This window comes from Natrix helvetica (assembly GCF_964273705.1).
Source record: "Natrix helvetica genome assembly, chromosome: 12".
NCBI classification, from domain to species: domain Eukaryota; kingdom Metazoa; phylum Chordata; class Lepidosauria; order Squamata; family Natricidae; genus Natrix; species Natrix helvetica.
In genome coordinates this window covers 10,369,582-10,384,602 of record NC_138556.1, presented here as the reverse complement: position 1 = coordinate 10,384,602, position 15,021 = coordinate 10,369,582, and the positions used below count along the sequence as shown (strand labels likewise).

The 15,021-nt window shown below is 38.8% G+C and overlaps 1 protein-coding gene across 13 annotated transcripts in view; it reads left to right on the top strand.

Annotated features, from left to right (window-relative positions):
* Positions 1-15,021, top strand: part of NTRK3 (neurotrophic receptor tyrosine kinase 3) — a 589,676-nt gene that overhangs the window by 340,815 nt on the left and 233,840 nt on the right. For 10 of the 13 annotated variants that reach the window (XM_081964827.1, XM_081964824.1, XM_081964825.1 and 7 more), the window contains 3 exons: positions 3,488-3,784; positions 7,013-7,036; positions 9,618-9,685. In XM_081964827.1, the coding sequence (XP_081820953.1) occupies positions 3,488-3,784; positions 7,013-7,036; positions 9,618-9,685 (389 nt within the window). The remainder of the gene's footprint in view (positions 1-3,487; positions 3,785-7,012; positions 7,037-9,617; positions 9,686-15,021) is intronic. The other 3 variants (XM_081964817.1, XM_081964820.1, XM_081964819.1) reach the window with 1 other exon arrangement.

Genomic DNA, 15,021 nt, shown 5'->3' with positions numbered 1-15,021 from the left:
TATCTATATCTATATCTATATCTATATCTATATCTATATCTATATCTATATCTATCTATCTATCTATCTATCTATCTATCTATCTATCTATCTATATCTATATCTATATCTATATCTATATCTATATCTATATCTATATCTATCTATCTATCTATCTATCTATCTATCTATCTATCTATATCTATATCTATATCTATATCTATATCTATATCTATATCTATATCTATATCTATATCTATATCTATATCTATATCTATATCTATATCTATATCTATATCTATATCTATATCTATCTATCTATCTATCTATCTATCTATCTATCTATATCTATATCTATATCTATATCTATATCTATATCTATATCTATATCTATATCTATATCTATATCTATCTATCTATCTATCTATCTATCTATATCTATATCTATATCTATATCTATATCTATATCTATATCTATATCTATATCTATATCTATATCTATATCTATCTATCTATCTATCTATCTATCTATCTATCTATCTATCTATATCTATATCTATATCTATATCTATATCTATATCTATATCTATCTATCTATCTATCTATCTATCTATCTATCTATCTATCTATATCTATATCTATATCTATATCTATATCTATATCTATATCTATATCTATATCTATATCTATATCTATCTATCTATCTATCATCTATCTATCTATCTATATCTATATCTATATCTATATCTATATCTATATCTATATCTATATCTATATCTATATCTATATCTATATCTATATCTATATCTATATCTATATCTATATCTATATCTATCTATCTATCTATCTATCTATCTATCTATCTATCTATCTATCTATCTATCTATCTATATCTATATATATATATATATATATATAGTAGTAATAATTAGTGTTGACTATGGCCGTCACTTCTTTCATACATACAACATAGAGCAGGGATTGCTAACCTTTTTGTCATCGCGTGCCAAAAGCACCTGCACGCGTGACAGCACACCCATGCGCTCCGCCCATAATGCAGTGTGTGCACGACTCCTGGCGCATGCACCCACAATGGGGCACAGGGGAACCTCATGCAGCACCTATTTTGGGCCTTGAAGGCCTCCTGCACCAACCTGGAAGCCAAAAAAAAAAGAGTGTGGGGGTACTATGCAAGGTCCCAAAGTGCAATTTGAACACCCCACCACCCATGCATGCGTGGCAGAGACCTGAAGATTAGCAGGAGGAACACATGCATGCATGATGGAGCTGGGCTGGGATGACAGCTGGCATGCCTGCAGAGAGGGCTCTGCGTGCCACAGATTCGTCATCACGGACACAGGGTATGGCGGACCTTGGATGTTGTGGAGCTACAATTCCCAGCATCAGTAGTGAATCAAACCCTAAGGATACTTCCACCTGGGACTTCTGAGAGTTGTAGTTTAAGAAACATCTGGACAACCTCAGATTCTTCATCCCAACGTAGACCCAATACAACTTCACTCGGCATATTAATGAAATTCCCAAGGCAGCTGTCAGACTGGAAAAAACCGTCGCTCACTTCTAATAGTAATGGCCTGCTGATTTTGGCAGCAAGTAAAAATTTAAGAAAGATGCATTAAGTTGCCAGTAGACTTCAAATGCACAAGAGACTTCACTTTTCCTTCTTGAAGCTTCTCTTGTGGCATGCTAACTAGTCCGCTGCGGCTTTCAGTCTGAGAATTTGACAGTGAAGAGACTTACATTCTGGTGAATGAATGCTCTGACATTTGAACGAGATGAGTCATATCCTTGCAAATCCGTGCTAATATGCCTGTACTCACTTGGCCTTCTGGATCATGTGAGTGTCAGAAAATGGCTTATCTCTATGGAATGCCCATGGAGTTCTGTAGGGCCTGTTTTTATATACTGTAGTATAAATGTAGATTCATACCCCTGTGTGTCAAGAAAGCAATAAATAAATAAATAGAGTTTTGGTGGTGCAGTGGTTAGAATGCAGTACTGCAGGCTATTTCTGCTGACTGCCGACTGCCTGCAATTTGGCAGTTCGAATCTCACCAGGCTCAAGGTTGACTCAGCCTTCCATTCTTCCGAGGTGGGTAAAATGAGGACCCAGATTGTTGGGGGCAAGAGGCTGACATTGCAAACCATTTGGCTTGTAAAAGCACTGTGAAGCGGTATATAAGTCTAAGTGCTATTGCTATTGCTAAATGAAATATTGAAAAGAATCTGAATGGTCCACAGTATTGATAGTCCTATGAAACGATTTAAAGCTGCATTACGTAGACTTCCTTGGCTGCATACACCAAGCTCAATGGAAATATTTCAGAGATGGGCTTCCCTGTTGTGACTAGACCATGGTTGGTTTACATCCACATTGTTTATATTTACATAGGTTGCAGTACTGCTAGAAACAGGAGAGTGCTGGCAATTTTGCCATCATTTTAAAATGCAATATTTTTTTTCTTATTTCTGTATAAATCCTGCAAAAGAGAGGTGGGGGAATATCTGTGTTTTGCCACTTAATTCTGGTAACTGAACCCTGGAGGAATATATATATATATATGTCCAGGGTTCAGTTACCAGAATTATATAATCTAATCTAATCTAATCTAATCTAGTCTAGTCTAGTCTAGTCTAGTCTAGTCTAGTCTAGTCTAGTCTAGTTTAGTCCTGTCCTGTCCTATCCTATCCTATCCTATCCTATCCTATATTATATTATATTATATTATATTATATTATATTATATTGTTATGTTATGTTATGTTATGTTATGTTATGTTATGTTATATTATAATATTATATTATATTATATTATATTATATTAATTATATTATATTATATTATATTATATTATTATATTTGTATATAACATTTAGGCCATGGCTTAATCTTTGTATATCATCATGCTATAATTTTAAGAGTTTAAAGTCTTTGACTCCTAGTTTGTTCTCTTTATTTTCTACTGCATTGTTCATAAAAAATCAAGCATGTTTCATAACATATGTAGACTACAGGTTTCCCAGTCTATATTATCAGAAGCTGAACTATTTGCCATTCAGGGAAATTTAGATTCCCCCTAACTTCGTGCTCCATATGTCCTCCTTCCTTCCTTCCTCCTTCCTTCATTCCTCCTTCCTTCCTTCACCTTTTTCCTTCCTTTCTTCCTTCTCCTTCCTTCCTTCCTTCCTTCCTTCCTTCCTTCCTTCCTTCCTTCCTTCCTTCCTTCCTTTTCCTACCTTCCTTCTCCTTCCTGCTTGCCTGCCTTCCCTCCCTCCCTTGTTAGGAAAATGTATATTATAATATATGGCAGATGAGACTTTACATGATCTTAAAATACAAATAGAATGTTTGAGTTTTTGAAAGTTGAATCCAGTTGTGCTTCCAACAGAGTTTAGAGAAAACATGGTCCTTCTGTGATTCTCCCCCCCCCCCCAACGTTTTGTGGATGGCCATTCATGTTTGTTTGCCTCTCTCTTCCACTCTTTAGCTCCTCCCCGTATCCTCAGCCTACTGGAACCGATTCGTCATATGGAACACTGTATCGAGTTTTCAGTGCATGGGAACCCTCCACCCCAAATCCATTGGCTGTACAACGGCCAGTATCTTAGGCAAACCGCCTTCATCCGCATGGACGTCTACCAGGGTGGGGACATCACGGATGGCTGTTTGCTCTTCAACCATCCCACTCATTACAACAATGGCAACTACACCATCGTGGCTACCAACTACTTGGGAACAGCCAACCAGACTGTCAGAGGACATTTTCTGGAAAAACCATTTCCAAGTGAGAGATTGAGAGTTTATAGCAAGGGGAGGGCAAGCTTTTTTGTAGCGTTTTTTAATGTAAAACGGGTGGTGGTGTACTGGGGACACCAGTATGGGGGATAAACATATGGATAAATTGGAATGCACATCAGTCTGACCTCTTGTTGAAAGTCAGGATATGATTCTAACAAATGAGTTGATTAGGGGATAGTCTCTCTCCATTTCAAGGATAACACTGAGAATTATAGGGGTGAGTGCTAATGCTACATTTTGGCTGAGACATACGTATAAATGAACAAAATAGAGGAATATGAGGATCCAATTAGGCAATATGCAATATTCATATTGTGCTGCTCCACTTGGTTTTTTTTTTAAAAAAATGTACTCTATTTGCAACTCTTAAGTGTGCATCAAATTTCTTTACAGTACATAATAAACTTTATTTGCATGTAATGTGAGGATACCTCACTTCTTCTCTACGGAGTTGATTTTTTTTTTTCTTAAGACAAGGACTGAGCCCAGTGACTGAGTATTGATTCTTTGTTGTTGTTAGTTGCAAAGTCTGACCCATCGCGACCCCATGGTCCTCTACCATCCCCTGGAGTCCATTTAAGATCAGGCTTACTGCTTCAGTGACTTCATCCAGCCACCTCATTCTCTGTCGTCCTCTTCTTCTTTTGTCCTCAATCTTTCCCAGCATGAGGCTCTTCTCCAGGGAGTCCTTCCTTCTCATTTGGTGGCCAAAGTATTTGAGTTTCATCTTAAGGATCTGGCCTTCTAAAGAGCAGTCAGGGTTGATCTCCTCTAGGACTGACTGGTTTAATTGCCTTGCAGTCCAAGGGACTCAATGCAGGAGTCTTCTCCAGCACCATAGTTCAAAGGCCTCAATTCTTTGGTGCTCAGCCTTTCTTATGATCCAACTTTCACAGCCATACATTGCAACTTGGAAAACCATAGTTGATTCTAGGCCAGTTATTGTCTCTTGGTTTAACCCATCTCTCTAAACAATGGTTGCTACGAAGAATTCCACTCCTAAAAGAAAGTAAGTAGAGTTAATGAATGAATAAACAACTAACCTTAGGAGAAGAACCAAAGTGGAACAATACAATGTGAATCTTTAATTTTATTTGATTTTGCCTTTGGTGCAATTTGTAGTAAATAATTTACTATAGTGTTTCTCTTGTTGAGGAAGGTTTTCTCAGTTTTTTTCCAAGTAGAAGAAAAGAGAAATTCCTCGGCTTGAATGATGATGATATTCCCTCTGTCCCTTCTTTTCCTAACAAACCTCACTAACATATGAGTCAGTTGCGGTTAGGGTTTCAAACAGTTCTTGGTTTCCAAACCTTTGAGAGAAGAGCCCACGCTTGGAAAACCAGTGTAAACAGCATATCAAAATTGATCTCCAGGCCCCAAAATGAAAACTTAAACTACTTGGATCAAATCTGGTTTCAACTGAACCACTTCAGATGCTAATACGTGCATGTGCAAAAAACATCCAGGGTGTTTGATTTGATCTGACAATTTTAACTGAATCATTGCTTTGATTCAGAAAGTTGATTAAGAGTTTGATTGGATCACATTAAAGTTAAATTTCCAAAATGAAATGCCACATACACTTGATTAACTGATGGAATTTGTCAGCGTAACCTGAGGAGCGGGGTCTCCTTGTAGATGACCTTTAGAAGGAGCTTTGGTAATGAATGGAAGGCAAACCTCTTAGAACTACTTGATGCCGTAACTAAATGGAACTCACGGGTTCAGACAAATAATACCTTGTGAGTAGTGGGTTGTGGGAGAAATGGGGAAAGTTATCAGTAGGTCAGCATTTTGGAGATGATCTGGTTGACTCTTGTTGAAAGTTGAGTGCTACACTAAGCAATCTTTTGCCTATATGTCCATAAAGGACAGGACAAGCAGGAATAGATGGAAACTTTTCAACCTAGTACTAGGGAGAAATTTCCTGGCAGTGAGAACAATTCATCAGTGGTACAGCTTTCCTCCAGAAGTTATCAGTGTTCCATCACTGGGAGTTTTCAAGAAGAGACTGGACAGTCATTTGTCCAGAGCGGTATAGGGTCTCCTGTTGGACCAGAAGACCTCCAAGGGCCCTTCCAACTTTGTTATTCTGTAATTCTGCTCTTCTATGAAGGAATAACTGCAAAAAAAGTTGCTCTGAAATAACAGGTTTTATGTAATGCCTTCCCCTTTTATCTTAAGAAAGTCCCTATAGAATTGATTTTTTTCCGGCATTTAGACATGCTACCATCTGGCCAGCTGTCATGAGAATGTAGAGCACCTATTAGTTACCTCCCATGATGAAATTTGACGTTTTGTAATATAAGGAAAGCACAGTGCCACTGATATCCTGATTCATTATTTATGCTTTGTTTTTGTGGAAGTTTCTCTATTAATGATATGTAGAGCCCATTAAACCTTATGCTTGAAGAAGTTGCTAAGGTAGAGAAAAATGCATTTGAAATTTCTAGGCAGATAATCTTCTGGCTAAGGTCCAATTCATACAAGCAGCAAGTGTCATTTTGAAACCATCTCCCCATGTTGGCTGGGGAATTCTGAGAGTTTAAAGTCCACAGGTCTTAAAAGTTGCCAAGGTTGGACACTCTTATCTTATGAGCAGAGATATGAATACATTTCTGGTTTGAAAGACCAAATACCTACCCCAAATTCCACTCTGCATTCTAACTAGCAGGGCATACTTTGAATAAGTAGCTACTTAAATACCACTTCTAAAAAGAGGAACTATATTGCCAACAAGGTAATTAAAGGGGATGACTCTTGCGTATGGTGGATTTTAGCACAGCTAATGTAATTTCAATAAGATTCTTGTTCACTGCCCTGTAATGGGAAAGACTGCCTGATTATTAAATACTAACGATTGATAGCTAAATTGGGCCCTTTAACTCCAATTATTTTTTTTGAAAATATCAGATTTAAAGCAGTCAGGCTTCTAAAACAGAAAAAAGGTTATCGAGGAATGTGGTTAATAATGTCCTCTTTAAATTAGGGCACGTGGCTGCTCCCCCTCCCCCCAAAACCCCTTCTTCATATGCCTTCATATACCCCAATTCAAAACACATGTGAACATTCTTTTAAATCAGAGAATTCAGTCAGTGGCTTACTGTTTACTAACAGCATCACAATTGTTCTCCAATGATGGTGATAACCATTTTATTTCTCTCTCTCTCCCCACTTTGTCTTTACCTCTTTTTTTTGTTTTTGTTTTTTACAGGCATTTCAGATATCTTTGTCACATGTAAGTTTTTCCTTGCCTGTTTGATCAGACTACAATTCCTCTGTATCACTCAGACCTCTAATCAAAGATTTTTGTTTTGTTAGAGCAAATTTTTAGGCAGGGATCAAAGGGCAGGGCATCCCTGGGAGAAATCAGGAAAAAACCTGAGCATAATAATTTTATTACGTTATAGGCCACCTCTTTCTCAGTGGCTCTGGATTGCTTATCAAAACATTGTTAAGGGGACAAAGGTAGCAAGTTTGTTAAACTAACTACAGCTAACATGTGAGTTTCGTGGATACCTCTCTTGGCACAGTGCTTCATTACACAGAGTTTTTTCAGGTGTCCAATCAAAGCATTGAGAGGTCCAGGTTGAAATAACTGCTTCCTTTAACTTGATCATCAGACTTATACTCATGTTGTATGTTAACATATTATAAATCAATGATTGCTCATCTTTTAACTTTTGGGACTCTGGTGATGCATCCCTTCTAAGAGTGATTTGATTCCCATTGGGGAATGTATTAGATTTGCAGCAAAGTGGAATGAAATGACACAACCCTGTGCATGGAGTGTGCCTTCACACAATTCTGGGTGAAGTTGCTTTGCTTACCTGTGACTTGTTGAACAAATCACAACGTATTGGTTCTGCATTGCATAATAAATTGTAAACTAACCATAATGGCTGAATTAAGGCAAAGCCAGAACTAACCAAACCCTGGCATGCGGGGTGATATTTTGATTTTATATTTTGATCCGGCTCCTATGGATAAATTTTTTTTTTAATTTCAGCCTGATTGAATGTAGCCTTAATCTTGAAGCATGAATCTGCCAGGGGTTAAACCAACTCACATAATAAATGAATTGGAGGGCATGAAGATGAGAAAAAAAAATATTTGGAATTCATGGAGGTTGAACCATTAAAAGCACTTCACCACTAAAAAACGAAACAAAACAGAAGGAATGCCACACTTCACTCTTGAGAATTTCTGTGACATTCTGTTTTGCTTTGGAAAAAAAAAAAAGATTTAAAGCACATTTCCTTTCATCCAATTGAATTTTTCTGCAGATCACTAGTATTTTCTAATTTGCTAAGGGAAAACTCCTCGGGATATGAGTGCTTATATAGCTGAAACAGTCCCAGCCTTTCCTGGGATTTAATGGAAGTAAAAATGAAAGGCGTGTGAGAATGCAGAAACAGCCCAGTGAAGATGTTACGTTTTCTCATTGATCATGAAAGGGACACCTAGATGAACGAAGGGATCAGAATATTGAGAAAAGGCATGGACGGCTGTTCACCTGATTGGGAACACTCCGTACTGTGATATTTTGCTGATTTATTTCACGGATTAGCTACTGTATATCATTTCATGACATGGTGGCTCAGTGGCTAAGACGCTGGATTGCTTTGTTAAGGGTACAAAGCAAAGGGTACCCTTAACATTGTTAAGGGTACAAAGGTAGCAAGTTTGCTAAACTAACTATAGCTAACATGTGAGTTGTGTCAATGAGAAGGTCAGCAGTTCAGGTGTTCGAATGCCTAGTGCCACGTAACGGAGTGAGCTCCCGTGACTTGTCCCAGCTTCTGCCAATCTAGCAGTTCAACAGCATGTAAAAATGCAAGTAGGAAAATATCAACCACCTTTGGTGGGAAGGTAACAGCGTTCCGTGCACCTTTAGCATTTAGTAATGCCGACCACATAACCATGGAGACGTCTTCGGACAGTGCTGCCTCTTTGGCTTTGAAACAGAGATGAGCACCGCCCCCTAGAGTCGGAAACGACTAGCACATATGCGTGAGGGGAACCTTTATCTGATCTTTTGACAAACAAGTCTAAATTGTCATCAGATTGAGGTTACCAATTTTTTAAAAAATAAGGGGTGGCAAAAGAGAGAGGGCTTCCTTTCCTCTTTCACGCAAATAGAGAACTGGGATTTCCTGCAGTACAGGGGGGGGGGGACTTTTCCCAGGGACGGACATCTGAAATTTAGAACTTCTATGAAACATGGAGATGACCATCAGTTCAAGAGTTGGAATCTACATGACCAAAGCTAGTATACAAGATGAGAAGCTCATCTTGGTCATGTCCTTCCAAATCTAACTCAGCATCCCTTTAGGTTGTTGTTGTTTTTTTAAAGAAATGATTGTCAGCATTTGGATTTTGGATAGGTTGCTTATTTAGGAACATTGGCTGAATCATTAATTGAGATAAATGTGACCGCAGAAAGGTAGGAGTGTTCAAATAACAGCATCAACCTGGAAATAAAGAGACTGTTTTAAAAGCTTCCTGGGTAGAATAGCCATTAATACAACTTGGAGTAGTGAGCAGGGGAAAAAATGGGGAAAAACGTAAGAGAAATCAAAGTCTATCCAAAAACACAGGATGCTTCAACTGGATGTGGGAAGGAAATAACTTTATAAGACAATATTGGGGCACTACCACAAGGGGGGAGGTATAGGAAGGAATAAACAGGGGATTTTCTAAGAGTTAATCATATATATATATATATACGCATGTGAAATATAATATTTAATATGTATGCACATGTTTCCCTGAACTCTGAAATAAACTTTTTTCTGCTTTTGTTCCTTTGGTTTCAGATGAGTACAGTCCGAGTCCCTCCCCTCTCATCACAGTGACACATAAGCCAGAGGAAGACACATTTGGGGTAAGATGCTTGCGACTTGACAATGGGAAATAATCTTATCTTAACCACTGGTTTATACTTTGTGGATTTCTGTGGGAATGCAACTTAGCACCTTGTCTACCCAGAAACATCCTGTGTATCAGAATTACTGCCTTCCCTTGAGATGGTAAGTCAAAGACCAACTAACCCATTCATATCATCCACAATGCTGGCTAGGCTACTGGTTTGCTACCTGTTTCCATATTGTACGTATCCATCCTAGAATGGTGTTTCTGGGCAGAACAAAGTCATTTGTATGATTGTAGAACCAAAGAAATATCATCCTATCAGGCCTGAGGAGAGGGAAGTGCAGCCGGTACATTGTTCCGTGGCCCATGGAGCTCAAAGGGGGTCCAGGGAGGGGAAACATTTCTTTAATTTTTACAAAACCAATTTTTTTTAAAAAAGAAAAACAATATTGGATATAGACTTCATACTCTATACCAGTGATGGTGAACCTTTTCGGCACTGAGTGTTCCAAACCAGAATGTGTGTGCATATTTGTGCGTGCGCCTAAGTATCGGGAACCCGAAGACCAGCTGCCGGTGTGCCTGGGTTTTTGGCCATTTTCAGGCTATTTTTCAGGCAAAAAATGCCCCACAAAATGGCCTGAAAACAGCCTGAAAAATGGCTCCAAAATGGCCTGAAAACAGCCCAAAACTGGCCTGGAAAACGGCCCCAAAACATCCCCAAAATGCCCTGGAAAATGGCCTGTGTTTTGGCTGTTTTTCGGGCCATTTTCCGGTGCTCTGGTACCTGCGAAGACCAGCTGGCTGGCGCACACATGTGTTCCGGAAACCAGAAGAGCAGCTTGCGACAGTGCACGTGCCCACAGGGAGGGCTCTGCGTACCACCCCTGGCACATGTGCCATAGGTTCACCATCATGGCTCTATGCTTTGTGTGTATAGCAAAACCGCCTTGTTTGACATAACCTTTATGGGCACGCGACCCCCTCGTGTCCCGTTTTGGGCCTAGTAGGCCTCCCCGCAGTACAATTATGACATTATTGATTTATGTGTCCATGTGAAGGTGAGGGGGGCTATATTACACTTGTTCCAGCACTTAATAATCCTCTCAGTGGCCCTGCATCCTATCAGTCTCCTGTGGACCACTCCTCTTTAAAATGTATACCTAGGAAATTGTAGAAGGCTTCATTTTTGCCTCATTGTTGACTGTTAAGCAGCATGTCTGCTTGTGAATGTTGTTCTCTATGGACGCAGAGGGATCATGCAATAGAATGCCTAGGAATTGTATGTGAAGAAAAGTGGGTGGATGAACTGGCGTTTCTATGCTAGTCACATCATCATCTATCCCTAAACATGTAGACCAGGACTGTCAAACGTGCTGCCCGTGGGCCAGATGTGTCATGCGCTGGCCACGTTCAGACCTGATTTAGCAAAAGGGGAAAAAGTCACACGATGTCATATGACAACGCTGTGATAATGCAAGGTTGACAACTGTGATGTAGACTGTATGGTGGCATAGATGATGGCTTCATTGCTTTGAAGACTTATCACCAGATTCTTTCAACTCACTGGGTTGCAACCTTCCGAAGCTTATTTTAGTTTAGTCTCCCGGTAGTATATGAATCTAACCACTGAGCATTTGTATGCATTCAGCTTGTAAAACACAATAGGCTTACTCCCAGTAAGATTCCTCCATACCTGAATTGTAATAAGCATGTCTTCACATTCTTAGGGCCATTTGATAAGCACAGCAAAAACTGATGTTCAAGAATTCCCTGGGTTATTACCACTTTGGAGAGAGGAGAGATGCCGGGGGGAAAAATAGTTGAATGAGCAAACACAATCCCAGGGCAGAGAAAGATGTCATATCTTGTTTTTGCTGTGGTGCTCATGTGCATTGCATGCAGCTTCTGTTCCTTAAGGACAACCGTCGTGCAAGTTCCCCTTCCCCCTGGCCTGTTTTGGCTCCCCAACTTTCCCGCTTGTAGAAAACAAAGCAGAGGGGGGAAAAAAATACCAGGCAGCTCGGATAAAGCACAACATGTATAAAATATGAGGATTATTCCAGACTGGAGAAGACAATAGCCTGCCAGCAAGAAAACATCTCTTTATTTTCATGCAATGTGTATTTCAGTTTGATAAGAAGTAGGGTTTGCAATCAAAGCACAGAGCAGGAAGAATATTTTTCCCAATTAAGGGGTGGTGGTGGTGTAGATCTTTTAAAAGAAATCTTTCTGTGCACCCAAAAATGAAGGATAAATTATCTGTCAATATGATTACCAGAAGTATCTGAACTGCCTCCAGAAAAAACTAATTTTCATTTTCTTCTCTTTTGTTTCTCTCCTGTCTTATTTATGGATCCCCAATTGCTATCTTTTTACCTTTTCCAGAGCTTTTCCAGTGATACACAACTTCTTCAGTTGTTGGCTTTGAATGTTGTCTCTGGGTCATTTTTCTCATTACATGGCAGAAGGCCTGGGCCTCCCACTTTGATGGGGGGGGGCAGCAAATCTTGTGTCTCTGCTGTGTGTGCCAACATGACGGACCTCTTGGTCAAAATGACTTGATCTCATTTACACATTGCTTCATTTGTAGTTGTTAAGTATACTCACCCTTACAAAATCTGGAATGTATGAAATGCCCTCAAGTGGTTAACGTCATGTCTCCCCTAACAATTCACATATGAATCCAATGGCGCTCTTACACAAAACCCCTTCTTATATCAAGAATTACTGTCCAACACAAACAAGATTGCAACATCACAGGAAGGGCTGGTTGTGGTTGTTAAAAGTAAATGCGTTCAATAAGGCACAAACACTTGTACGATAGGAATCTCCTCCATTTGACGAATCCAATCCCAAGTTCATAAAATCCATTTTATAAAGGTGACTCTATAACAGTGTTTCTCAAACTTGGCGACTTTAAGTCCTGTGGACTTCAACTCCCAGAATCCCCCAGCCAGCATAGCTGGCTGGGGAATTCTGGGAGTTGAAGTCCACAGGACTTAAAGTCGCCAAGTTTGAGAAACACTGCTCTATAAGATGGCAAGATGTCCAGGTGCTTTAAATATAACCGCCCTTCTGGATAAAACTACCATAAAATGCCCTTCTTTAACTGGTACAAGTACTGATTATAATGTTGATTATATTTTCCTACTTGTACTTCCCATTAAGACTGTGGTGCTTTGGAGCCTTAAAATGTCTGCCAGCTGAATTGATTATTCTGTAAAGTATCATAAGCCCTTTGGCATTTTGAGGGCTGCTGGTTTAAATATAGAATGTTTTGATTTAAATTGCCTTCAGCTTCTCCATTCTCTTTTGCTTGTTTTGATGCAGAAGGAAAGTTCACCAAAGTGTATGAATGGAAATGGAAATTGGTTCCCAGCAATGATTGATGCCAGGTTTCAGATTAGCTCTACATCTTTGACCACTATTGGTTTCAACCAAATGTCCTTTAAGAAAACTACATTTCCATATAAATTTATTTATTTTAGTTTCCCCTCAGTATTTATTGTATCAATATTATGTGGTAGTGTTTGTAAATAAATACTTTTTTTTAATCAGTGGAAGAGAATTCTTTAGCTAGTTTGGGCTTTGTTTAGGGCTAACTGGTTATAGAACTTATAAGGGTGATACTACAACTTGGCCCTAGTTGTAATCCTGAAATATAATTACATCAGGATAAGTTCTGTACTGCAATGGAACTTAATTCTGTGTGGATGTAAACAAGCATATACTGTATATCTCAAGAGAAGGTTATATATGGGAAGAGCCCATCTGGTGCGGCAATTAAGACATCAGGCTAGAAACCTGGAAACTGTGAGTTCTAGTCCTGCCTTAGGCACAAAACTATCTGGGTGACCTTGAGCCAGTCACTGACTCTCAGCCCTAGGAAGAAGGCAATGGCAAACCACTTCCAAAAAACATTGCCAAGAAAACTCCAGAGACAAGTTGAGAAGGTTACCAGATCAACCTTACACTTGAAGGCACTAAAAATATTATTTTTTAAAAAAATGTTGGACTTTATATCTGAGGTATGATTATTGATATAGGGGCCTTGGTACCCTCCATTTCTCTACACAAGCATCTTTCATGCAAATAATATTTTAAAAGAGGTTCTCATTCATGCATGCATGCATGCATTCTTTATAATTGTCTATCTAACCATAGTGACTCTGGGAGACTAACTACACATACACACACAGAGAGACAGAGAGAGAGAGAGAGGGAGGGAGGGAGGGAGGGAGAGAGAGAGAGAGAGAGAGGGAGAGGGAGAGGGAGAGGGAGAGGGAGAGGGAGAGGGAGAGGGAGAGGGAGAGGGAGAGAGAGAGAGAGAGAGAGAGAGAGAGAGAGAGAGAGAGAGAGAGAGAGAGAGAGAGAGAGAGATCAAACTGGTCTGCCAGATCATTATAATCACACAGGGAATGGCCTTTTAAGGGGTAAATGCCAGCCTTTGTAAAGAAGAGATAGTATCTGATCCTAACAGTTTAATATTTTTGGAGTAAATGCCAGCTGTAGCATGCTTTTATTTGCATATTACAACAGAATTGCTACAGACCTCTTAACAGTGCAGAAAGTCAGCAATTGCAGTTGGTAATTGTAGAGCCTTTTAAATCAATGTAATAATTCATTTATGTACCATTCCATTTTTATACCATACTAATATAATTCATATATGTGCAATATTAACATTACACATAGATTATTCTCTGTAGATCTTCGTGACGTACTGATTTTATAATTCATGTTAGCTTTTAAAATTTAACTCCAGTTAGGAATCTATGCTTTTGCTCAGATTAAATAAATCTCCACTATATACACTTTTCTCTTTAAAACGTAAAACGTAGCATCTTAGTTTTAAGACTGTTACACTGTGAGTCTCTTAAAATGTAACTTAAAAGGAAATAAATAACTTAACAAACCTAAATAATGGCATTAAAAATTTAACTTGTACGATTGATCTAAATTTTAGTCTTTTTTGTATACTTTTGATAATTATCATAGGGGGACAGCTGTAATTGTATTTTTGAACATTATATTGGTGGATGAATAAAATAATATGACTGGATGATCCAACAGCAAATGACACAAAAATAATTAAGCACAAATATCAGGATGTATGCAACTCAATTTGTTGAATTCTAGAGAAATAATAAGTTTAATTAAAAAAATTCCAAGAATTGAACAGTGTGCCCAAACTTGCTAATAACAATAGCACTTAGACTTATATACCACTTTACAGTACTTTATAGCCATCTCTAAGCAGTTTACAAAGTCACCATATTGCCCTCAATAATTTGGGTCCTCATTTTACTCACCTTGGAAGGATGGAAGTCTGAGTTAACCCTGAGC